Source organism: Anolis sagrei, chromosome 1 (genome assembly GCF_037176765.1).
Source record: "Anolis sagrei isolate rAnoSag1 chromosome 1, rAnoSag1.mat, whole genome shotgun sequence".
NCBI lineage: Eukaryota > Metazoa > Chordata > Lepidosauria > Squamata > Dactyloidae > Anolis > Anolis sagrei.
Window position 1 is genome coordinate 37873386 of NC_090021.1, and position 27075 is coordinate 37900460.

The 27075-nt window shown below is 40.0% G+C and overlaps 1 protein-coding gene across 1 annotated transcript; it reads right to left on the minus strand.

The window, feature by feature from the left end:
- Positions 1 to 3980: 3980 nt before the first annotated feature.
- TAF1A (TATA-box binding protein associated factor, RNA polymerase I subunit A) lies at positions 3981 to 26718 on the minus strand. The gene is made up of 11 exons (XM_060754219.2): positions 26526 to 26718; positions 23471 to 23620; positions 21555 to 21724; positions 19364 to 19477; positions 18369 to 18567; positions 16761 to 16891; positions 15094 to 15252; positions 13195 to 13261; positions 11293 to 11416; positions 8955 to 9115; positions 3981 to 4282 (listed from the first exon to the last, which is right to left on the minus strand). The coding sequence occupies exons 2-11, from the start codon at positions 23616 to 23618 to the stop codon at positions 4161 to 4163; spliced, it is 1395 nt and encodes a 464-aa protein (XP_060610202.2). The 5' UTR covers positions 23619 to 23620; positions 26526 to 26718; the 3' UTR covers positions 3981 to 4160.
- Between the last annotated feature and the right edge of the window lie 357 nt (positions 26719 to 27075).

The following is a 27075-nucleotide window of genomic DNA, read 5'->3' on the forward strand; positions in this document are numbered from 1 at the left end:
CGTACTCAGTCACTCTAATTGACTTGAGCTTAGTCAAACTCAGATCAAGTTCTGAAGGAAAGAAGTGGGATTTTCTCCCCCTGCCAATTTCCCCAGCTCCTAAGAATGCTGAAGGAAGGAATAGGATTTTGGTAATCAGCAGGCCAGAGCAATACATTTCCCATTATACCAGCTTTGGATTCACATCAATGTAACATCTCCATCTTTGCAATGGTATTTAAATAAAAACAGCTTAACAGTAGCCTCTTTTTTACCCACTTGAAAATGGAACATGCAAACCAGAAGCTATCCAGGCAAGCTATAAAATCATCAGTATTGCTATAATTTCTTTGTTTGCAGAAATAATAATTATTTTACTGTATAGAAACCCCTGGTGGCACAATGGGTTAAACCATTGTGTCAGCAGGACTGAAGACCGACAGGTCAGAGGTTTGAATCTGAGGAGAGCACTGATGAGCTCCCTCTGTCAGCACAGGCTCCCCATGTGGGGACATGAGAGAAGCCTCCCACAAGGAAGGTAAAACATCGAAAACATCCGAACGCCCCCTGGGCAACGTCCTTGCAGATGGCCAATTCTCTCACACCAGAAGTTTCCCAAGCCACTCCGGACACAAAGAAAATGTGTAAATACTGCTTTGTATGTCCCATTTGTTGTAATTAATATTGCTAATCTGGGGGCACAGAGAAGGATAGAGAGCTTTTTAAAAGTATCTTTTCACAATTTCTTTTGAGGAAATAGTCTCTCTCCCAAATCAAAAGCACCACCTTTGACCCTGGAATCAATACAGGAGTCTGTTCAGGATATCTTTAGTAAGGAAGAGGATGAGAAATGCAAGTGCAAACTGGCTGTACCCTAACTTACATTCATAGTAATGTTTCTATGCCCTGACACCACCACAAAAATGGTAATCATGGGGTATCTCAATACTGATGTAGACATAATGCAGCACCATGGTTAGCAATAAAAAGTGAAATAATGGAAAAATTGTTTGTGGCTGGAGAAGGAAAAAATAGGCACAATCACCATTATGTTAAATCTACTTTGTGCCCTATATATATATATAGATTGGTATTTAGACAGCAAATTAGCATTCAGGGCAATGCAGACTTTACAACTGGAACCCAGTGCTACTCAAAGTGACAGTCTGTGGACCAGTGCCAGTCCCTGGAAAGCTTCCAGGAAATGAAGGAACCATTGCATCCCCTTAATATAAATATAGTATCAGCGCCTAGCACATTGTGTGTGTGTGAGAGAGGGGGGATATCAGGCCCCCACATCAGATAGTTTGAAAAGCACTTTTCTAATACTTATTTATGAAAGTAAGCCATGCTAATGTCAGGATTTTTCATATTACCTGGCATTTTCTAAGTGATTGCAGAGTTAATACCTTTGGCCTAACCACCTGTTAAAGAGTTAAGCCACTGTAATTCGTGTGTGGTGGTTAATGCAATTTGAGTAGTATATAGGTTGTAGTTATACTGAGTAAGTTTGATTAGGGTTACTCATGGTTTGGAGACTTTGGAAAATTGCTGCTGTGAGTAGTGAGAAGAAGCTGTAAAGTGTGTATATTTTGTATACACATTGTATACTGCTACAACAAAGGAGAAGGAAAAATCTTCCTGCTTATTTGGGAAAGAACAAGCGTCTCTGCGTGTTTTTCTATTCGAATAGAAGCCCATTACAACTGTGTTCTTGGATACCTGGTTCCTTAATGGAGACACCTCCATAAGAACAGGACTTTTATGAGTGAATAGAACCCCTGACAACTAACTAGAAAATTGGGAAGTAAGAAGTTTGGGTACAATGTAGCCCAATAAATGTTGCTGCACTGAAATTCCCATCAGATCTACCAGCAAGCCAGTGGTGATAAATGTGAGGAATTAAAGACATATAATCTAGAGGGCCACATTGATCACATCTGGGATGGGCAATTTCTAATGTGCTTTCCAACTGCATTCCATCATAGCGGTTAGGAATGAGAACGTGTCAGAGCCTTAGTGATGGGATCTTAATCTAAGATGCCCTTGAATTTTTGCCAAGGAGACTCAGCTCTGTGACAGACACTGCGATATTGAACCAAGGACAGAACAAGCAGTGGGTCCTGTGTGATACCATGGCTATTTGCCAGGAGAGGAAGTGTCTTGCTTCTCTCCGTTGATGCAGGGCCCCTCTCTGCTGACAGATAGAAGGTGACATTGCAGGTCCAGCAGATATCAAGTGATCAAAGGAAGCCCACACTATCCTATAAGCCTCAGAAAGATAAAAGCATCACATACACACAAAACACTTGATTGTAGTTTGGAAGTAATTAACCTTTTCTTTTCTTTTTTTTTTCAATTGCCAGCAGTACATTTTGTGCTTTGCTATTGAATTCTCAGCAAGTTGAATTTGAACTTGATTTTCCTTTTGTGCTTAAGAGTTGCATTTTAATATAAATAACATCAGCTCTAGCCTGGCTCCTTAATCCAGACACCAGATTGTTTTTGTAAAGTGGGGAAAAGACAGCCAAACTCCTAAAGGAATTGGAAGGTCACACTATCTGGGGCTGCTTAGACCAGAGGAAAGTCAGGCAAAGGGAAACATGATAATGATGTATAAAATTAGGTACAGTGTGGGGAAGGTTCTCTCCCACTTTTATAATACAGTAACAGATCAGAGTCTGAAGGTTCTCTTCCACTTTTATAATATAGTAATAGGAGCCCCCAACAGGTAAAACCAATGGTTCTCAACATGTGGGTCCCCAGATGTTTTGGCCTTCCACTTTAATTTGGGGTCGCCAAAAGACAAAAATTTAAATCAATTCTAATGTATAGCAGCAACAGTAATTATTACCTGATGACCGAGATCTAAATTATATGGTTAGTCCCAACTAGAATAGAGCCACTGTCTCAGCTGGACAGACCTATCCATTGGCACACTATTCACCAATCAGTTTAATGGGATTACTCTAGTTGGGACTAGGATTTAGGTAAATTTAGGACATTTTTCCCCCCAAAATTCATGACATACAATCAGCCAACACACAAAACTACACTTGACATGAAGGAAATTTGGGTCCAGGCTATTTTTCAATTCACATCTCTCTGTATAGACCATCACATGCACTACGGTCTACAGAGGAGGCCCTCCTCTCAGTCCCACCCCGTCACAAGCTTGGTTAGTGGAAGAGAGGGGGCCTTCTTTGTGATTGCTTCATCTCCGGAACACCCTCCCCAAAGAAATAAAAACAGCCCCCACCCTCCTCTCCTTTAAGAAACTTCTAAAAATGCACCAATGCACTTGGGCATATGGAGAGGATTAGGACTGCTGGCTAATCTACATGTATTAGATGGTTGTAATGATACATCTTAAATGAAACACCATTGTCAGCCATTTTAAATGTAATATCTCATAATTTGTCTTTAGGGTGTTCATTGTAAAGTTTATTTATGTTTTAGTTGTTATGTCTTAAGGGGTTGTTCTCTTTTTTGATACTTAATTCCTTTGTTCTAGGTTTTCTGTTGTTACTCTTCATTATTTTGTAATATTTTGATGTGTCTGTACCTATTTTGAGGCACTGAATGTTTGCCTTTTTATGTGTAAACCGTCCATCCTGAGTCCTTCTGGGGAGAGAGGGTGGTCTAGAAATAATAATAATAATAATAATAATAATAATAATAATAATAATAATCTGCATTATTATCATCATTATTATTATTATTATTATTATTATTATTATTATTATTATTGAAATAGATCCTTCCCATCTCACCTAATTTCAAAAGTCTTGGAGTAGAAGGTATTTCTTGAAGCAACTCATTTTGCACTTAGATTTTTGCACATGTGTTTGTGATACACTGTATATGTCCTCTACTCACTTCGAGAGCATGTTGGAAATATAGAACATGAAGACTTTGAAATGTAAGTGATAAAACCTGTTTCCTGTAAAAGTTTGAGTCTGGATTTTTATTTTAGCTATAATTCAAAGTAGAACAATGTGTTTCTTCAAATAGATTTATTATAAGATAGGAACCTATTTTTTTCTTCTTCAAATGAAGTCTCATTTTTGTACCACCCTTGTGCACTACGGAGAAGATTTGTATAAAAACTAGCACACATACAATCTGGAAAAATAATTTAATATATATATTTTTAAAAAAACACTTGGCAATCTCAAACATCAAACATCAGACAATCTCAAACTGACCCAGCTGTGTTCTTTCACAAATTTCTTCAGTGGTTTGATATTCCTCTTCCTCAGTTTATGGCTCTGTTGAATTATGTACTTTGAATATTTGGAATCTAGACACACACACACACACAAAACAAAAATGAGATAGCATTAGTATGAGTGGAAAAATTAAAAAGAGAAAATTTAAGGCAAGTAGGATTCTATTGGACAAAGGCCCATTTGATTTGATTCAAATCCACAGTGATATGTGAAGGAAACAGACACTTGGCTTCCATTTCATCTTTCAGGCTTCACTTTACTGCTCTGAATATAACCTAGTGGATCTTCCCAGGTGTTTGTTTACATGGGGGGTGGGTGGATATGATGTTAATCTCGATTATGAAAGCTGTCCTTCTTCATTGCCATTTAAAAAGCATGAACAAAATGGGTGCTGTCCAACAGTCTTGCTAATGTTGATGAATTGTGACTCCCACTGTCCTTAGCCAGCATAAATAGTGGCAAGGAATGGGTTGTGGTAGGTTTTTCGGGCTGTATGGTCATGTTCTTTAAAACTGGACATCACACTGGCAACAAAGATCCGCATAGTCAAAGCCATGGTATTCCCTGTAGTAACCTACGAATGTGAGAGCTGGACCTTAGGGAAGGCTGAGCGAAGGAAGATCGATGCTTTTGAGCTGTGGTGTTGGAGGAAAGTTCTGAGAGTGCCTTGGACTGCGAGAAGATCCAACCAGTCCATCCTCCAGGAAATAAAGCCCGACTGCTCACTGGAGGGAAGGATACTAGAGACAAAGTTGAAGTACTCTGGCCACATCATGAGGAGACAGCAAAGCCTAGAGAAGACAATCATGCTGGGGAAAGTGGAAGGCAAAAGGAAGAGGGGCCGACCAAGGGCAAGATGGATGGATGGCATCCTTGAAGTGACTGGACTGACCTTGAAGGAGCTGGGGGTGGTGACAGCCGACAGGGAGCTCTGGCGTGGGCTGGTCCATGAGGTCACGAAGAGTCGGAGACGACTGAACGAATGAACAACAAATGGCCATGTTCTAGAAGCATTCTCTCCTGACTTTTCACCTGCATCTGTAGCAAGCATCCTCAGAGGTTGTGAGGTTGTTGGAAACTAGGAAAATTGGGTTTATATTTCTGTGGAAGGTCTTGTGGAATGGTGGGTCTGCCTTAGCTTTCATAGTGACATCTATGGAACTCTCCACCACCTCATATATTCACAACTGAGAAGTGGTAGGCATGACTGGTTCAGCATCACCTAACAGGCTTTTGCTCTATGTGAAACTTAAAACTGGATTTCCCAAATCCTAGTCTAATACTCAACCACTGCACAACACAGCCTCTTTGGTCCAAAAATATCTCTGCAGTCTAACAATACAGGAAGTCCTGGGCTAACATCTGCCCAAAGCACACAAAAAACTAAAGGAAGGTGTGTACTAGACTGCATATCCCACCCTTAGCATTCTCCCTCCTCCACCAACCTGTTTCTGAACTATTGAAGAGCTTAATGGGTTGATAAGCACCTATACAGATCTTTGCACTCCGTGCCCAAGAGTCTATCAAGCATTTAGAAATGAGAAACACATGCTTGCAAAAGTCCCATCACTTTAGTCTGAGCCCCTGGTGGTGCAATGGGTTAAACCCTTGTGCCAGCAGGACTGCTGACCAAAAGGTCGGCAGTTCAAATCTAGGGAGTAGAGTGAGCTCCCATCTGGCAGCTCTAGCTTTTCATACAGGGACATGAGAGAAGCCTCCCACAGGATGGTAAAACACCTGGGTGTTACCAGGACAACGTCCTTGTAGACAGCCAAATATCTCACACCAGAAGTGACTTGCAATTTCTCAAGTTGCTCCTGACATAAAAAAAATCATTTTAGTCCTATTCATATTGCAGCCAGGTAACTGCATAGACCTTTTGTATGCTCTACAAGCTATCATAACATCTCCAGATGAAGGAAACCCAAGAAGTGTAACATACTTTTTTCAAGGAAAAATTGCAGCAACTTCTTAATATCCCAGTTTCTTAACCTAGTTTAGATCTGCAATACAGCAGTGCATATTGAACCCAAATGATCCTGATACTTCCAGTGGCGCAATGGGTTGAACCCTTGTGCTGGCAGCACTGAAGACTGACAGGTTGGAGGTTCAAATCCAGGGAGAGCACGGATGAGCTTGCTCTGTTGGCTCCAGCTGTCCATGAGGGGACATAAAAGAAGCCTCCCACAAGGATGGTAAAACATCAAAACTTTCAGGCATCCCTCAGGCAACGTCCTTGTAGACAGCCAATTCTCTCACACTAGAAGTGACTTGCAGTTTCTCAAGTCACTCCTGACACACACACACACACACACAAACCAAACAGGAAAGCACTGAAAACATATACATGATTTTCAGACTTCTGGTACTTGCTATGGGCTGGGGATGAATGATCAAACCAGTGTAACCAATTGGGGTTTGGGCAAACGTCCAACAACCTCCTCAGGGCTTTTAGGATAACTGCAGATGCTTCACAATCTTTAAGGATACAGCATGAAGTTCTCCTATGTGAAAAGCCAAATTCTGCCAGCCTACACAGATCACCACACATATGCCAGCCTCAAGGTTTAGCAATTATCTCTCCTGTAAGTGTATAGGAAAACACATAGGAACTGGTGCTCCCTTTACAATACAGAATGACTAATCTAAAAGGCTTATTCTACATATGGAAGCAATTTGTTTCATGGCACCAGTTCAAGAAAAAAAAAGAAAAGAGGGGGGGGCATAGTTTGTGATGGTGATTTTTGGAAATAAAATAACCTTAATATCTAAAACAGTCTCACTAGAGTTTTAGAGCTATATGGATTTTAAATGCTAACAAGGCAGGAAGTAACAAATAACACCCATCCCAAGCCCAAGGGCTCTGACCATTTAAATATCTCCTTTACTGTTCTGATTGGACAGGAGTGCAAGACATGGCAGTGGTGCTAACTGTGACATATGGAGAGTAAAGTATTCTTTTAACCCAAGGTGATGTATTCTTTTAACCCAAGGAGGAGGAAATTCTATGGCCTTCCAGATGTTATTGAATTCACCATTGATTATAAAGGAATTACAATCCAAAACATCTGGGCCTCTCCATAATCCTCACTCTTCTTTTAAACTCTGAAATTTACTTGATCTGATGATCAGAATGTGGAACCTTTTCTAGACTCCAACACCATGAAATCTCCCTAGCCAACATGACCAGCGTGTGTGTGTTTTCAAGATCATGTGGTCCAAAAAGCGAATATTTCCAAGCACTGATTATGATATCAAACAAACACAGATGCCCTTAAAAGTGTATGATACAGATCCATTGAGGATATCACTGGCAATGACAGCAAGTCATCAAGATGGTTATGTTCTACTTTCCTAATTTTATCCCTTTCCATTGCTGGGCAAGATCCTGCAAGTTCCTATTAAGTTTACAGATGCTATATCCCAAAACCTATGATTCAAACAATGCAGCCCTCTGAACAAGGCCATTTCCAAGTTGCCATGCAACAAGGTCCAGAAGCATTCGGCCCTCTTCCTATACAGGAAGATTCCATTTATCTGATGCAGGGGTCCTCAAACATTTTAAACAGAGGGCCAGGTCACAGTCCCTCAAATTGTTGGAGGGACAGATTATAATTTGTAAAAAAAAAAAAAAAAAAAAAAAGGACTGAATTCCTATGCACACTGCACATATCTTATTTGTAGTGCAAAAAACACTTAAAACAATACAATAATTAAAATGATGAATAATTTTAACAAATATAAACTTATTAGTATTTCAGTTGGAAGTGTGGGCCTGCTTTTGGCTGATGAAATAGGATTGTTGTTGTGTGCTTTCAAGTCATTTCAGACTTAGGTTGACCCTGAGTGAGGGCTGGGTAATTGACCTTGGAGGGCCATATCTGGCCCCCAGGCCTTAGTTTGGGGACCCCTGATCTGATGGGTCAGAAATACAAGAATTGGCAAACACAGTTGGTCCTCCACTTCTGTGGATTTGATTATTCACAAATTTGATAAAAATGTTCTCTCTGGGAATCTCTAGGTCCTCCAGCACAACTTCATGGTCAGCTTTTGCTGGAGTTTGATGATAGACTCATGCTAGAATCTATCAACACCTTTCTGAAGACCTCTAGAAACTCCAGTACAATCCATTGGAAATTTGCCAGAGTCATGCTGGTAATACTAGATATTCCTAAAGAGGTGTCCTTTCAGGTGAAATGAAAAACAAGTTTAGTATTTGCAGTTTTTCACTTTTCCAGGCTCTTGGAAGGATGACAGTAGTGAAAATTGTTGAAAAGCAGAGACAGGGGCAAGACTGAACAGTAGATGGCGCCCAGTCAACAGGTAGGGAAAGAAACCACCAGCAACCCAAGTACACAAAAAATAGTGTCAAAAGAGAAGACATGACTATTATTCTGATCTGCTGAAAAATAGACCATGAAAGCCTTTGAAAAGCAGGGGATGCCTGTCATGACGTGCTCTGCAACAGCCAGCCACAGGAATCACCTGTCACTATGCCCAGCTAGAGGAAGAGGGCTTGATATGTCATCACTCTGCCCTCTGCTCTCTGGCAACTTGGAATTGATCGTGCTAGGTGGGCTGTGCAGTTGAAAAGGTAGGTTTTGTGGAGTCAACTTTAGGTCAATGCGGTGGTGCAATGATTATAAAGGTAAAATCAGACATATGACATCATAATTACTAAACAAGAGGCCAGTCATGATCTATTTGGTATACAGGGAGAGAACATTTCTTTTAGAGATTTACCTGTTCCTAGCAGAATTCCATCCACCAATGCTTTTTCATACACTAGAGCCTCATTTTCCTGCCAGTTCCGTTTTGCCAAATGAAGGCTGAAATGGAAAGCTGGCCACCAGTCCTTTCTGGAACTCCATTCCTTTCTGAGCCAGTGAAGCTGCTTGTCAGGGCTAAGGGAAAACCAGAAAAGACGAAATGAGGCAGAAGCCCAAAGAGATTTTAAATCATGAACCGATAATGAGAAATCTTGTACTTTATCAGAAAATTGCAGAGCTCCCTTATTTATTTGTTTGTTTGTTTGTATACCACTTTTCTCACCCCAGAAAGGGACTCAAAGCAGTTTCCAACATATTCAAAGCAAAATTTAATGTCTTGTAAACGTATGAAAACCTACAAGAAAACGATAACATAACCATCAATAAAATCATAAAATGTAACAGCATTTAGACATTAAAACATGGAGTTAAAAACATATTAATATAAACATTAAAATTACATAATCCAAAAATCCTAGTCCAAGGCCATTCCAATATCAAATATCAATTGCACGTAATCCCTGTTTGTTCCTTGTATTGCTTACTGCTCAAATGCTTGGTCCCACAGCCATGTTTTCACTTTTTTTCTGAAGGCCAAGAAGAAGGGCGCTGATCTAATTTCGTTGGGGAAGGAGTTACATAGATGAAGGGCCACCACTGAGAAGGCCCGGTCTCTCTTCCCCACCAGTCACACTTGCAAGGGGTGTGTGACTGAGAGCAGGGCCTCTCTGGATGATCTTAACCTCCAAGATGGTTCACAGAGGGAGATTAGTTCGGACAGGTACCTTAGAATATGTAGTAGGTCTACATACAAGATATATCAGTATCTAATGGTAAAACTCTGGGCGATGGCAACAAATAAGAAACTCTAACAGAAATTATACTACCAGTATTAAGAAAGGAGATTTACCTTTCCTGAGCAGAATTCCATCCACTCTGCATAAACAGAGAGGATTTTTTGTGCGATGGTACAGCGAGCTCTATTACTATGATACCAAAATTAATTCCAATACCCTTTCTTTCTTTTTTTCTTTCTTTCTTTTCCTCCTTTTCCCCCTCTTGCATGTACACATGCACCAAAGAGCTGTCAGATAAAATAAAATGACAAGATTCCTTTCCCTTTATGGTTGTATAGAAGAATAAACAACAACAGTAGTTGCTCGCATGAATGATACGATGAAACACCAGAACAACCACAAAGATCTCAGTATCACTGGGTTGCTGTGAGTTTTCCGGGCTGTATGGCCATGTTCCAGAAATATTCTCTCCTGATGCTTCTCCCACATCTATGGCAGGCATCCTCAGTGGGGTTTTATGCCTTGCTTCCAACAAACCTCACAACCTCTGAAGATGCCTGCCACAGATGTGGACAAAATATCAGGAGAGAATGCTTCTGGGATATGGCCATACAGCCTGGGAAACTCACAACAACCCAGTGATTCCAGCCATGAAAGCCTTCGACAACACATATCATGTTTCTTGATATTGAAAACTATCTTTATTCCTGTTATCTGTAAAAGTTGTAGATTAGCGGAGACTCAAGGTATGAGTCAGTGACAACCTGGACACAAAGCTTTAACTTTCTTGAAATAGCAGACTCTCCACTGTCCTTTCGTTCTCAGTGCGATATACATTACCCCTTTGTGTAAAGGTTTTTAATGGCTATAAAGGAGGACCCCCTTCTAGCAGCTCTATCATACACTTCTTGTTTTGCCTCGCTACCCCTATCCTTCACCCAGAAAAAACACCTTATTTGCAAACACATAAAGGTATGTTTGATGACAAATAAAACCAGATCAAATAAAAGCATATCATTTTCCCCTCTCCCAGTGGACCTGAAGCCAAAAAAGAGCTGTAGTGCTGACTTTTATGCACATTTAACCAGGTACAAAGAGATCTTCTTGGATATGGAGCTGATTGCTCATGAACCACTGTAGCATACTTTTCTAGAAAAACAAGTTAGTCGATTAGCTATTCTTTGTAAATATGAACCATGGCTTTCAAAGATGTTATGTGTCTTATTTTTCCCATGAAGGTTTTTTAACGTAAGGGACCAGAACTCTCTCCACTAATCTTGAAAATGTTGGGGGGGGGGGGGGGTTGCACACTGACATACTGCTCTCTACTCTGTAGGAAGACACAATATAGTCTACAATATATTTTACCTATACACACACAATTGATGTATGGATGCATAGGTAAATATGAAATCATGAGAGACAGGTGAAAGAAAGTCACCTTAAATCCTGACAGGGAGAAAGGTAGAATATAAATAAAGTTTAAAAACAATGAATAGTAAATGCTTTACTTACTTTTGCAGAATTTTCACAATCTGTTTTGCCAAACAGTGCCATGCTTTTACATTTTCTTTCCATCCAGCAAAGTCCAAGACTGAAAAAATTACTGTCAGGCACTGCCTGTGGTGTTTATTTTTGTCTGCAATTAAAATACATTGTTTTAAGGTGTTCTGTATTCATTAGTAAGTCTCAATGTGTTCAGAGGAGAATGCAATCACTAAGGTTAACATGAATGGCAAATTTGCCTTACTGTTTGGCAGATATCCTGGGGCACAGGAGCGAGAGCTCCCCTTCCCTATGACAAGATTGATTGATGGTTTCCCAGCGTTGTATGTTTCCCCATTTCAAAAGGGCCAAAAGTATTCTCTTAAGGTTACATTACTGGCAGCAAGAGCTTTAAGATAAAATGTGCTGCCATTTTGCTGCCACTGTAACACAGCCCAAGAACTCACATGCTTTAAAAAATCACTCTCATGCTAAAAGAAGTTGTGTCTATACTGACCATTTAATGCAGTTTCAAACTGGTATTGAAGAAAGTTGTTTTGGCACACAGATGATTATATAGGAAATCCTGGAACCAGTTTAAGGCCAGGATAGTGATTACACAAACCACAGATCACTGATGCACATTAAGGGCTTTATTTTGCACTATTTTGTGGAAGTTTATTTTTTGGCCACTGCAATTTGAAGCTAGCTTTGAACTACAGTGTTCCCTCGCTACTTAACAGTTCATTTTTTGCAGACTTGCTGTTTTGTGGATTTTTAATAAATATTAATCTAAAATATTTACATTACATTATTTACACAGTGGCGGATGGTGAGCAGCTCCACCTGGCGGCCAACAGGCCTCAGAAAGGGAGGCTGGTGTGCGGGCCAGGCCTGAAGGTAGCACAGTATGGCCTACTGTGCTACCGCGGCCCCGGAGGTGGCTCCGGAGATGTTTATTGGGTGGACTCTCAGTAGAGGCGGGTAAGGAAGCATGAGGGCTAGACTGTACATGCCGCTTCTTATATATGCCCAGTGGAAGTGGAGGGCTTTCTAAAAGTTCCTGCGCAACTAAAGTGACTGAAGGATTTTGTTTATAACGTAAAGGAAAAGGATTTCCCCTGAATACTAAAATCTATATAAATAAAAATGTAATATTCATTTGTGGGATTAACAGAACTCAAAAACCACTGGACGAATTGGGTTGTTAGGTGGACACAAGACACCTAACAACCTGATGCATGCCCTTCACTCAAAAAAACTGATTTTGTCATTTGGGAGTTGTAGTTGCTGGGATTTACAGTTCACCTACAATCAAAGAGCATTCTGAACTCTACCAATGATGGAATTGAACCAAACTTGGGACACAGTTCTCCCGTGACCAATAGAAAATACTGGAAGAGTTTGGTGGGCAGTGTCCTTTGGTTTTGGAGTTGTAGTTCACCTATATCCAGAGATCACTGTGGACTCAAACAATGATGGATCTGGATCACTCTACACGAATACTCAATATGGCCAAATGTGAACACTGGTGGAGTTTGGGGAAAATAGAATCTTGACATTTGGGAGTTGTAGTTGCTGGGATTTATAGTCCACCTACAATCACAGAGCATTCTGAACCCCAACGACAGAATTGGGCCAAACCTCCCACACAGAACCCCCATGTGGGCCACAGTAACGCATGGCAGGGTACGGCTAGTAATGTATAAATATTAAAATAAATATATCATCCCTACTTAGTGGATTTTCACTTATTGCGGGTTGTCCTGGAACGGAACATCCACGATAAGTGAGGGAATACTGTACATTAAATCGTCAGTGTAGATGGGGCCAAAATTCCCGTTTTCCTCTATTCTCCCTGAGAAACAGCTGCCAGTTACACCCTAAAACAATCAAGTTAAAGGAAGGAATATGGTACTTTGGAAGTCTTACCTGACTTGCTAAGTATGGTATAAAATTCCAACATTAATTCATGAGAAGGAACAAGCTCATGCAAAATCTAAGAAAAAAATACAGACAAATGTCAACGTATGTAGATAATCTGAGGGCAGGTATGTAATTTCATGCACAACTGATTTCAATAGAATAATCATTAGCAGAAGCTTATGTCCCAGTTAATTATAGCATGGAATTAGATAGGCCACCGGCTTCACTGTGAAATGTAAGCATGCATAAGCATTAAGGCCACGATTTCAGAAAAGGAAATTACAAAAAAAATTCCAGGGGGCATGAGGCATGACACCACTAAAGGGAAGAAAGAAAAAACTATACAGGAAACGGAAATTAACCAAAAATATATAGACAAAGATACTAAGGCACACTTAACCAGGCACTTGCATATTTTCCTTTTTACCCCTATGAAAGATCAACTAGATTCCTGTAGTTCATGAACACTGAAGGCAGCACTACATACATCCACCAAACCAGGGAGCACTTGCTTTACACTCAGTTTTCCCAGAAATGTATTATGATCGATGTGTCATTAATGCTTTTGTGCTATATATTTTCTATCAAACATTCTGAACATGTTTTAAAAATTATGTATTAGTCAGCTACTTGTGACTAAATATTATATAGGTAGGAATTACATTAAGTCCAGTTGTGTCCAACTCTGGGGGTTGGTGCTTATCTCAATTTCTAAGCTGAACAGCCGGCGTTGTCCATAGACACTTTCAAGGTCATGTGGCTGGTATGACTGCATGGAACACTGTTACTTTCCCGCCAGAACAGTACCTACTGATTTACTCACATTTGCATGTTTTCGAACTGCTGGATTGGCAGAAGCTGGGCCTAAGAGCGAGAGCTCACCCTGCTCCCCGTATTCGAGCCACCAACCTTTCAGTCAGCAAGTTCAGCAGATCAGCGGTTTAACCTGCTGCGCCACCAAGGGGCCCTGCGCGACCACTACTCTTTAGTTATATTTTACATTCATCTATGAGGTTGTCTACACCTACTTGTAATACACTGCATTGACATTGTATTGATGGCCACACATTTCTCCTGCTCATGTTCAGACTGGGAACACTTTTCTTCTTCCTTCCTCTTGTGGCTGCCATCCACACCTCTGCCAAGGTCAGCCATAAATGAAACTAATCATGGAAGTGGGTATAGATTGGGGTCTTCACCATTAAAAAAAGTAAAATAAACTGTGTCTTTCTCCTCAGAGCCCAAGAAGAGCCCTACTTGTGAAGTCACTTTCTTTGAGGTCAGAAAGAGAGAGGCACCCAGCCACGAGATCAAATATGTGGGATCTTGGCAGTTCAGTTCTTTCCCAAGTCACCCCTGTGGGATCTTTTCAAAAATGTGATTTTAAATGAAATATTGTGCCCCTCCAGTAAAATGGTCAGAATCATACTACAGAAATGTGAAACAAGGAAAAAGAAACCATTTTACACCTTTCACACAACTGGAAAAATGCATTAAAATGTAAAAGGAGCTTTCTCTGTTAAAACAGAAATATGTTGCATCCTCCTACAACACTGGAATAGAAGTGGGTACACTTTTTTTTTTTCTGGTGTAAACAGTTCCAATGAGATGCACAATATTCAGGCATTCTATGCCACTCTTGGAAAATAGAAATATAATGTCGGAACAGGCGGGTCTTCAATCCAATTCAGCAAGGTACTATTTATGTTTTTAAACTAGTACTTCATTCACTTTCACCCTTCAGTTAAAATATTATATATTCTTTGGGTTCCAATACACAAGTAAAGCATATTGCCAGATTTCTTTCAATAGAATGAATGCTTTTAATTCAAACTGCCTGGTTTGTGTTTTTTATACATCATAAATTAATCAGAACAGACATGAAATAAGGCCTAAAGATCATACCTGGAGGGCAGAGATCTGTGCCTTCTTTGGCTCACCCCTTCTCTTAAGAAACTGATAGAAGAGGACATGAGCATTGGGGTTAGAAGGAAATTTGGAATTATAAGCATACTCATTTAATGTTTCTCTTGCTTCTTCAAACTTTTCATAATGTTCCAGCATCTGAGGGAAATACATAACGTTCCAGCATAAGAAACCTGGTGATTGAAAGCTGCTAACTGTATTCTTTCTTGTAGATACTTAATTTTTTCTGCAGAATGAATCTTGTATTTCCTTGAATATAAGCTGAATTTTTCAGCCCTTTTTTTGGGTTGAAAAAGCTCCCCTTGCCTTATACTCGAGTCAAACTTATTTATTATTTTACTCTGTTATTATTATTTTTTATTACATTTACATTATTTTACTCTATTATTATTATCACATTTATTATTTTACTCTATTATTACTCTATTATTTGTTTGTTTATTTATTTTATTTCAAGCATTTATACCCCATGGTTCTCACCCCTGGGCAGGGACTCATGGTGGCTTACAGAAGGCAGCCATTAGATGCCAAACATAGTAATAACAATTAACACTAACCAACAATTAAAACAATTATAAATACACCAAAATTTGAAAATATTAAAATCGCCAGTTTAAAATCATGATCCAGGATCAGTCCATTGCCCGTTGCATAAGCCCATCACATTCCAATGCCATATTTATTATTCGAAGGCTTGACCCCAAAGCCAGGTCTTAAGTTTTCTTCGGAATATTTATTATTTTACTCTCTTTATTATTATTGGAATGATACGTTAGCACATTTACACTGAACAAGGTTAGAATGATTGTTTACTCAGACAGTCTTTACTTAAATTACAGTTTAACCTACTGATGCCTCAATTAATGTAATTTTATTGGTATGTATTTTTATTTTGAAATTGACCAGTAGCTGCTGCATTCCCCCCCTCCCCCATCCCCCGAGATTGTACTCTAGTCAATATGTTTTCCCAATTTTTCGTGGTAAAATTAGGTGCCTCTGCTTATATTCAAATTGGCTTATACTTGAGTATATACGGTAGTTCAAATTAAAAGCTACAACTGAAAGAGACTGTGGGCCAGAAGTAGCAGCTCTGAGATATACATCAAAGAACAAACACCAAGCTAAATTAGCATTGTGTCTGGGTATGTAAGGCAGCTTACATATATAGGCAACGATTCAATGGTGTGAATAAAAGTGCCAAAATGTGATTTGATAAACAGGTTGGTACTCTGACTCTAGTCGTCTTTTCTCTTTTTACTCTCAGTTGAAATAACCCACTGTTCATTCCCTCAAACAGCAATGCTGTGATTAGCCACAGCCCTCTTTGTGGAGATGCCCTGAGTGGTTTGTAGATTTTCCCAAGATATTTCATGGTCTACGTGGACTGGAAATTAAGTAGGTTGGAAATGGCCTAATACGTTTTGAAATCAAAACCAAGAGCTATGAAAACACTGTATGACAAGGAATGGTAAGGACTGTCCAATCTTTGTTAAGCTTTTTTTTTTTTTTTTTTTTGAGGAGCCTACTTAACAAACTACTATGAAAATGTCAAAATGACTCACAGTGCCACAAAATCTTGAACTGCCAGCAATACTTAGTTCAAAACAAGTGGTTAAGTTTGTTACATCAGAAGAATGTGCACTTACATCTATGTAACAGGTCACAAATGGATCCCAAACTCCAGGGATTTTAATTATCTCTTTAAGGCAGCCTTTAGCCTGCTGGTACAATCTGTACATTTCCTGCTGAACAGAAGTTCTTGCATAGCTGTCTTCATCTGTAAAAAACAAGACGTTCATCTCTTATGTTAATTACATAATCATGAGCTAGCCAGTAGCCTCTGTTTCAAAAACCTTCGACATAAGCTTAGAAAAAGAGAAGAAACAAAGAGGGAAGTAAATATTAACTGAAGATACAAATAGCAAATATCTAATATTTATTTGTTTACCATATCTATACCCCGCCTTTCTCAACCCTATAGGGGACTTAAGGCAGCTTACATATATAGGCAACGATTCAATGCCATGCAGACATACATACATGGTAAAATAAGCATATACATAATACTAAATATAGTTGCTATATTTTGCATTTTAGACTTCTAAAGCAGAGACATATGATGCAGCCCTGAGATGAAAGCAAACCTATTTTCCACACCCTTAAACCCTCCAGAATCCCTGGTCCACTTTTTTCTGGCCCCAAAATGATAAATTGCCAGGAAGCCTCCTCATGTGACAATACATCTTTTACTTAAGTTAGTCTTCCTGTGCTATCTAACATTAAAAATAGCCACTTCTCAAAACTAAACTTCTGATTTTGAAAATTAGAAATTTCAGGGAGGTGCACTTTTGGGCAGTTTATACATCTCCCATAAGCCCCCAAAGCTAGTGCTTGGAACAGATGCCTATCTCTGTTCTAGGTTCTTTCTGGTCCAAAAGAAATTGAACTACAGACTAATCTGTTAAGTATCCATAGCTCATGCCAGGGTTGGGCCATTTTTGTTCCCTGAACCCAAACAGCACTGGAATACATGGCAGTGTGGACTCAGATAACCTAGTTCAAAGCAGATATTGTGGGATTTTCTGCCTTGATATTCTGGGTTATATGGCTATGTGGAAGGATCCTAAGACATTAGGAATAGGATCCAACTCCTATCATCACTTCTCTTCATGAGCATAACAGATCACTGTACTAACATAGTGTCTCACTAGGATCTTGGCCCAGAATTTCTACAGTATCATAAAACAGACTAACCATCTCTTGGGAAGAGGAAAGTAGGCTGATACCATAACCCTAAGGATGAGTAGTCAGTCTCATCAACCTTGATGCAACTTATTTCCTAGTAAAATATATGTAAGGTTGCAGCACAAGTCTCTCAGTTTAGTTTCAGATTTCTGTCCCATCACCCACTCAAGCACATTTGGTGGGAACTATTCTCACAGGGCCTTGTGAGAATAGTTAGTTTTAAATGTAATTTAAATGTACAAGTATTTTTATTATATCTTAACTGTATTTTAACTTATATCCATAACACAAATATTACATTGTTTTTATTTTATTTTTTGCATTTGCCATGTTTTTAAAGTTATTGGGTTTTGTCAGGGTTTATTGGAAGCCATCTTAAGTTCCCCCATGGGGGGAAAGGTGGGATAGAAATAACTAAATAACTAAATAAATAAAAACTCAATATTAAAACCATGGTTGACTACAAGAGTTCTGGGCACTACCTGCTTACTTGAAAGGCACAAACTCACCAAGCTCCAACATTTCTGTCCTCTTCTTTAACCACTTATAATAATCCAACAGTCCTCTATAGCCTTGAATTAGTTTCCGTTCTTTTTCCTGGGCAACTGTGAGTTCTCCATAGCGCCAGCTTTCTGCCAGAGATAAGTCCCGATAGGCTTCCTCCAGAAAACCATTGCACAAAAGATGGAAGGCATGTTCCAAAGAAACCTATAATGATTTTAAGCCTAGGTTATACTCCTTATTAGCAGCAGTTCTGAAAACCATGCTACAACATAGATCTACGGTATGTACACAGCAATATACCATCAGACTTCCCAATTAATTTCAGTGCCAAATGGCACTTCTACCTCCAGCAGAGCACTGTTACTTCAGAATGAATCATAACATTAAAACCAATAGGAAACACTTGAGCACACAGGAAGAGTCTGGAGCTATAGGCATATATGATTGCAATGGACAACATCCACCTTGATCAGGTCCACTGAAATACATAGGAGTTGTTGGTCAAAACAACGGTAATTTGGGTGTCACTGATTTCAATGGATTTACCCTACATAAGACTCAGGTCCCTTCTATACTGCCACATAATAAAGATTATCAAAGCAGATAATCCACATTATCTGCTTCGAACTGGATTATATGAGTCTACACTGTCATATAATTCAGATGAAAGCATATAATCTGGGTTTTATATGGCAGTGTAAAAGTGGCCTAATATTGGATTTAGCACAATAGTAAATCAGCTTACACAAATTACATCAGCATAACTTGCTTCAAACCACAAGGCTATAAATATAAAGCTATTCTAATACTTTAAAAGTACAAAACTTGTTTCACTAAATGGCTTTCTTCTTGTAACATTTTTTTAAAGTTTATATTGCTTAAGAAGAAAAGTCCTTTATAGCTACAGATCTCAAGAACAAACAGCACAACCTCAACATTAGCATTCTGGATTTAAAAAGGAATCATATGCACACAAAACATTCTTCAAAACTATCCTCACCTTTAAATATTTTATGACTCCTAAATTTTTCATCCGATCTGCAAAGTGACTGGCCTCCTCTACAGTACTCTGTGGATGCTGCTGCAAAATTTCAGTTCCTATTCTCCAGATCTCCTGTCACAGAGAATTAAAAAAAAAAACACGTTCAAAGCTACAAAAGCAAATAGGCCTGCTGAAATGAGTATGAACATATCAACAAATTTTCAACAAGAAAAGAGGCATTTTGACTACATAATGTAAAAGGCCCTGTTGTGCAACAGAAATTTTTTTTTTGCCCATTCATAAGAGTGGGTAAAATATAGTTCCTTAGGTATTGTTGGACTGTACTTCCCATCAGCCCTAACCAACATAGGCAATGATGAAAGGCCATGGGAACTGCAGTCAAATAATATCTGGGAGTCACATGCCACCACCTCAGTTTATGTCAAAAAATTTTAGGACTAGAGAAGTCAGTGCAATATCTCTTTGTGTAGAGCAGTGGTTCTCAACCTGGGGTCCCCAGATGTTTTTGGCCTTCAACTCCCAGAAATCCTAACAGCTGGTAAACTGGCTGGGATTTCTGGGAGTTGTAGGCCAAATCACCTGGGGACCCACAGGTTGAGAACCACTGGTGTAGAGCATGAGTAGGGAAAGTGTGCCTAGGGGTGAATGCAGCCCCTGCCCCTAGTTTGCTGCCCCTGACACCTCCAGAATCCTCTCAATAACCTGATTTCCCATATTTTGAACCAGCAATCATTCACCCTAATGTATCAAAAACAACTCAAAACCACTGCAAACCTACCAGAACCCTGCTCCTTCCCCACTAAGACATTTAACTAAAAACTCTCCACCATGGGTGCATCTATGAGGGTCATCCCGAAAGTAAGGTTACAAGATTTTTCTAAAATACAAAAAATGAATATATTTTAGCAAAATTTACATGGATTGTATTGTATTACATTATTTTTTTCCACATAATCACAATTCAGTTCAATCGATTTTGTCATCCATGGGACGGGTTTTTGAGGCCTGTGCCATAGAAGTTTCCCTCCACCTTTTTCAGCCAGTTTGTCACTCCAATTTTCATCTCATTGTCATCAGAAAAGTGTTTTCCACCTAGGTGTACCTTTAATTTAGTGAACAGAGGATAGTCACTGGGTGTGAGATCAGGGCTATGAGAGGGGTGGCTTAAAATGTCCCAACCAAATGAAGTCAACAACTCTTGTGTTGCATGAGTGGTGTGCAGATATGCATTGTCATGAAGGAGACAAGATTCCCACCGTCAGCATCCAAAGATGTTTGCTTTGATGGCTCTTTGAAGTTTCTTCATGGTCTCACAATATATTCCGTACCCATTTTGTCACATGCTGTCTTGACATTACATCCTTTCCATAAACCCGAAAGATTTCGCGATGAACCACAACGGTGTTCATGCCCTTCAGTACTTTGCACTTTGAGAGAAATTGAATGAGGGCTCAACTCTAACCTTCACCACAACACCAGTCGATGAGCTTCCGATGACTGGCACTGCTCGTTCACTTCCGCTGGCTTCCCGCTACATGGCAGTGATACCAACTTCCCCTGAGAAAATTCCCTGTGAGAGCTACGTGCCTTGAAACCTTGCTTTCCGGATAACCCTCGCACATTAAAGTATTAATGCAGTTTAACACCTGTTTAACTGCAATGGTTCAATGCTATGGAGTCAATGGCAGTTGTACTTTAGTGAGGCAGTAGCACTCTTTAGCAGAGAAGGCTAAAGGTCTTGTAAAACTGCAATTCCCATGGTTCTGTAGCATTGAGCCAAAGCAAAAGTGGTGTTAAAATGTATGTTTTATACTTTAATGCTATGTTGTTTATTTTATTGCAATTGTATCTTATTTTACTGTAATCTGTTGTTCTGGCTTGCCTCATGTAAGCCGCCCTGAGTCCCCGTTGGGGGAGATGGTGGCAGGGTATAAATGAAGATTATTATTATTATTATTATTATTATTATTATTATTGATCCAACAGTGTAGATGCACCCAAGACACAATTACCTTAAATATTTTCAATTCACACAAAAACTCCATAAATTGGCTGAAAACAAAACAAAAGGTGGCATGATGTCGATTTTCATCACAGCAGTAATGTTATTGCGGCCTCCAGGTTTCAATAATGCCCCCTTTCATAGCCGTTCATGCTATTTGAGAGTCAGACAACTTAGCTTGCTTACCTCAGATGCTTCTCGCTGTCGGGCCCAATTAGTGCTTTCCAACATCTCTAGATAGCTCACCATTAATTCTGCAGCCCTCTGCCACTGAGACTGTAAGAGGGCATCATGGATGCACCGTAAGCAGTCATCTTTTGACTTATGAAATTCTGAAGGCTCCAAACCCATCATTGCTACAGTCAAAAAGAAATACATTTGATGTCAAAAGCATACGTTTTAATGCAATGATGGATTTGGATGGCATTTACAGGGAGAAAAACAACAACATGTAAGCTGGATATAGCATGGGTGGAAGTAACAATTGTATTTCATTTGCTCCAATTATAAATGCTCAAACCAAAGTTAAAAATATTCTTAACTGCATTTATAAGCCTCTGGATAGTAACGAAGTACAATAAATGAGGATGGAATATGTGCAATCACAACTGGAACGACTCTTGGACTATGACTTCAGATTGTGTGTATATGTTTTTTTTAAATAATTGGTTTTAATGTTTATATGTTTTTTTTAATTTTATGTTTTTAATGTACTTTTTAATTTTATCATATGTCTGTTTTATGTGGCATTGAATTGTTGCCTATTGTAAAGCCACTCTGAAGGCGGGGTATAAATACAGTAAATAAACACATAAATAATTATTCCACCACAAATACTGCAGCATTTATTAGGATCGAAGGGAACGTGCAAGTTTCTGGAAGGAGATGCAGTCATGAAGGTATGTGGGTCCCAAACCGTTTAGGGCTTTATAGGTGATAACCTGCACCTTGAATTGGGACCGGAAAATGAATGGCAGCCAATGGAGCTCCTTAAACACCATGACTGTATAGAGTGCCATTACCTTCCCGCAGAAGTGGGAAGATCTACTCACATTTGCATGTTTTTGAACTGCTATGTTGGCAGATGCTGGGTCTAACAGCAGGAGCTCACCCCACTCCTCGGATTCGAATCACTGACCTTTTGGTCAGCAAGTTCAACAGCTCAGAGCTGTATCTCCCGCTATGATCCACCTAGGGCCCTAAGATCATCTGAGGAGACCCTGCTCGTTGTTCCCCATTGTCGCAATCGCATCTGGCAGGGACAAGGGACAGGGCCTTTTCTGTGGTGGCCCCCCGGGTATGGAACTCCCTCCCAAGTGAAATTAGATCCGCTGCATCCCTCTTGACCTTTCAGAAACAAGTAAAATCCTGCGGAGGTTGAGATAGGACAGGATATAAAAGTCCAAAATAAATAAATAAAATAAAATTAACCCACTGCGCCATCAGGGGGCTCAAGGCCTATATAGTAGATCCCTATTAAAAATGGCAGAGCTTCCCGCATTTGCCTCTTGTCACTGCATTCAGGCTGGTTCCCAAATAGAAGCAGATTGCTTTTCTTGCTCTTCTTCTCGCCTTCCCCCCCCCCCCCCCAGCTACATTCACATTCTTTTTCCACATTTATATTCCATTTCTAATCTGTATTTGTATAGATTTAGTAGACAACTTACATCCCTCCATTGTAATCCCTCGAATAAACAAGAATCTCTCCTTCTCCTTAGCTCTTCTCAAGGATGTTCCCTCTATGTATTTTTAAAGGGAGGGGTAAAGCAAAATCCATAATTTTAGCAACAAAACCTGCCCTCGACTTATACAAGAGATAAACTTTTATTTATTTACCACGTTTATACCCTACCCTTCTCACCCCAGAGGGGACTCAGAGTGGCCTTACAATAAGCAATGATTCAATCCTGCAAAGTACATACAATAAAATAAACAAATACAATTTAAATCCACAATGTTAAAACATCAACATTAAAACCATGTAGTCCAAAATCATATTCCAGAGCCGTTCCATTCGTCATTATCCTAGACAAGTATACATGGTTAAATGTCCATGACAAGAATCGGAAATATGTTTCCATAACCTAGGATGACACACTTACTTGGGCTGTGATAATTCTTTGGGAGGGAAGGTAAATAGAGTTCTGCAACTGGAACATCTGTTGCTCTCAGCGCAGAGATATTATCTGTTTCTTCTTCTGGGGACTCTTGCCCTTCCTCATCTTCCAAGCCTTCAACAAAGCTGTCCATTTCTGTGAAATTATTTTGAAGAATAAATTATTATTTAAGGAGAATCAACAAGATGTACCAGTTTAAGCACCAGGCTTTGACTCTGGAGACCAGGGTTCAAATCTGCACTCAGTCACAGAAACCTTAGCTAGGTCACTCTCTCTCGACCTCAGAGTGAGCTAGAGATATGAAGAAAAAATATTGTAAAGAAAATGCCACAATAGATTTGCCTTAGGCCTCTTCTACACAGCTGTATAAAATCCACATTGAACTGGATTACATAGCAGTGTGGATTTAGATAACCCAGTTCAAAGTAGATATTGTGAATTATCTGCCTTGATATTCTTGGTTATATGGCTGTTTTAATTAATGCTTTATATATTTTAATTGTGTTGTATTATTGTAAAATTATTATATGAAGCGGCATCGAATAATTGCCTAATGTAAGCCGTCCCGAGTCCCCCTTTGGGGGTAGAGAAGAAACGGGGTAGAAATATCGGATATTAAATAAAATGTATGTAAGGGCCCTTGGGGGTCACCATAAATCAGAAATGGCTTGAGAATCTGCAACAATAAATGTTTGCTTATTGTTATGTAGCATTTTGATTTGTCTCCTTTATTGTGGTTTTTAATAGTAATCTACCTATGAAACCACCAGATGGCATCAGAGAACCGATGTTTCCCAAGCACTTTCCAATTTTTCAAGCAGCTGTAATAACAGCACAGACTGAGATTCTTGTGAATTATTCATCTTCCAGTTTAATTCTGAATGCTACTTTCTGGTCCCTCCCTCTGACACAGCTTCAACAAGTTAGGGCTTTGGGGACTACAACTCCCACTGGCCAAACTAGCTGAAAGTTTTGGAAGCTGATTCTAGCAGTCAAAAATTAACTTTTTCAGGCTCCAAGCAGATGTGAGAGCACTCTGCCCTCTTCTGCATTGTCATATAAAATCCAGAATATGCTTTGAACTGGCAGTGTAGACACATATAATCCAGTTCATATGGCAGTGTAGACACATATAATCCAGTTCAAAGCAGATAATGTGGATTATCTGCTTTGATAATCTGGATTATATAGCCGTGTAGAAGGTGACTGTGTAGAAAGTCATAGACTAAAGCCTGGATTTTTATGCACCTATTGGTATGTTCCCTAGCATGTTATAAGAATCTCCCAAAGGCCAGGGTAAACAAAGGTGTTCAATGCTGAACTGCTGACCTGAAGGTTGGCTGTTCGAATCCGCAAGACAGGGTTAGCTCCCGTCTGTCAGCTCCAGCTTCCCATGTGGGGACATGAGAGAAATCTCTCACAAAATGGTAAAGCATCCGGGCGTACCCTGGGCAATGTCCCTGCAGATGGCCAATTCTCTCACACCAGAAGCGACCTGCAGTTTCTCAAGTTGCTTTTGACATTTTTTTTTTAAATGGTGGAGGTACATTTTTCTTATGAGATATTTAAAAATAAGAGTGCATGTGCATGCGAACAAATGAAGCACCATAGATGCAGGTGAAAACCAGGGAGAGAATACTTCTAGAACATGGCCATACAGCCCAAAAAACCTACAACAACCCAAATGAACACACATTGTTTCCTCTGGAAACTGAACATGTGATATTTTTGAAAGGGAAATACAGGCCCCTTCTACATTGCAAAGCAGATAATCTGCTTTTGAACTAGATTATATGGCAGTGTCAACTCACATAATCCACTACAAAACAGATAATGTGGGGCCTCTTCCAGACATACCCTATATCCTAGGATCCGATCCCAGGTTTTTCTGCTTTAAACTGGATTATACGAGTCCCAGATAATCAGAAAAAACAGAAAACTTGGGATCTGATCCTGGGATATAGGGCCTGTGTGGGAGGGCCCTGGGCTATCTGCTTTCATAATCTGGATTATATAGAAGTGTAGAAGGGACCACAATTGGCCTTCTACATCCTACAGAATGCATTGTTCAACCCAGTTCATTGCTATGAAGTCCTGGGAGTTGTAGTTTGTTGAGGCATTCACAAGGATTCTTTGGCAGGGGAGTCTTAAGACCTTGTGAAACTACAGCCCCCAGGGCTGCATAGCATTCATAGAATCATAGAATCAAAGAGTTGGAAGAGACCTCATGGGCCATCCATTCCAACCCCCTGCCAAGAAGCAGGAATATTGCATTCAAAGCACCCCTGACAGATGGCCATCTAGCCTCTGTTTAAAAGCTTCCAAAGAAGGAGCCTCCACCACACTCCAGGGCAGAGAGTTCCACTGCTGAACAGCTCTCACAGTCAGGAAGTTCTTCCTCATGTTCAGATGGAATCTCCTCTCTTGTAGTTTGAAGCCATTGTTCCACGTCCTAGTCTCCAAGGAAGCAGAAAACAAGCTTGCTCCCTCCTCCCTGTGGCTTCCTCTCACATATTTATACATGGCTATCATATCCCCTCTCAGCCTTCTCTTCTTCAGGCTAAACATGCTCAGCTCCTTAAGCCGCTCCTCATAGGGCTTGTTCTCCAGACCCATAGTAGTTAGTCTGCATTATTCTACTATTTAGATACAAAGTCCTAACAACTAGTCTGCATGAACAGAAGCTTCTTTACAGTCTCCAAGGGCAGCCCTATGCCTTGAAGCAATCCATCACAGATCAGAAGTGCTACTTCTCATCCCCAGAGCTTCACAGCAGAGGAAATGTAGTGTTATCAGAACGGAACGGGAAATCGTCCCATCAGTCCATAGTAGGTTATTATTACACAGTCTCTCTCCTGTCTTTTAGCCCTAACACATGTATTTTTATTTTTTTTGTAAAACACACTCGAGTCTAACATTGAAACCACGTGAATGTCACTCTACAGCTTCCTATCTCTGTGTGCAAAGACGGAAACGTGACGCAATCAAACATCCCTTCCCTGGGGAGAAACCTTGAAACATAACTAATCTCGCTTCTTACCGTCTCCGCAACCAGCTGAGCCAAATGCCAGCCTTTTTTTTCCCTTTCCAGTCCTTGTTGGCGCCAACTAACTGCAACAAAAAATAGAATGTCCCTGAGGCCGTTTCCTTTTACTTCCGACACGACGCCAGAGCGGACGCCATCTTCCTTCCGGGCGTCGTGGACGTCCTCCTTGGTGATACCACGTGATGCGGAGGCGTTTAAGGGAGAAAACTTTCGCGCCTCATGCGCATGCGCCGACCTGGGCAGGCTGATGATTGGGTGAAGTCAGGACAGGATGTTTTGGTCTAAAGTTTCAGCATCTTGCTTCCCTCCTTCTGCCCCCAGTGGCCATGAAAAGTTGTTTCTGGCATTTCTAAATAGGTTTACATTGAAATAGGGTATAATAGAGGAACGAGAGACCGAATTGCCAATATCCTCTGGATAATGAAGAAAGGCAGAGTTTCAGAAAACATCTATTTCTGTTTTATTGACTATTCTAAAGTCTTTGCGTTGTTGTTGTTCATTCGTTCAGTCGTCTCCGACTCTTCGTGACCTCATGGACCAGCCC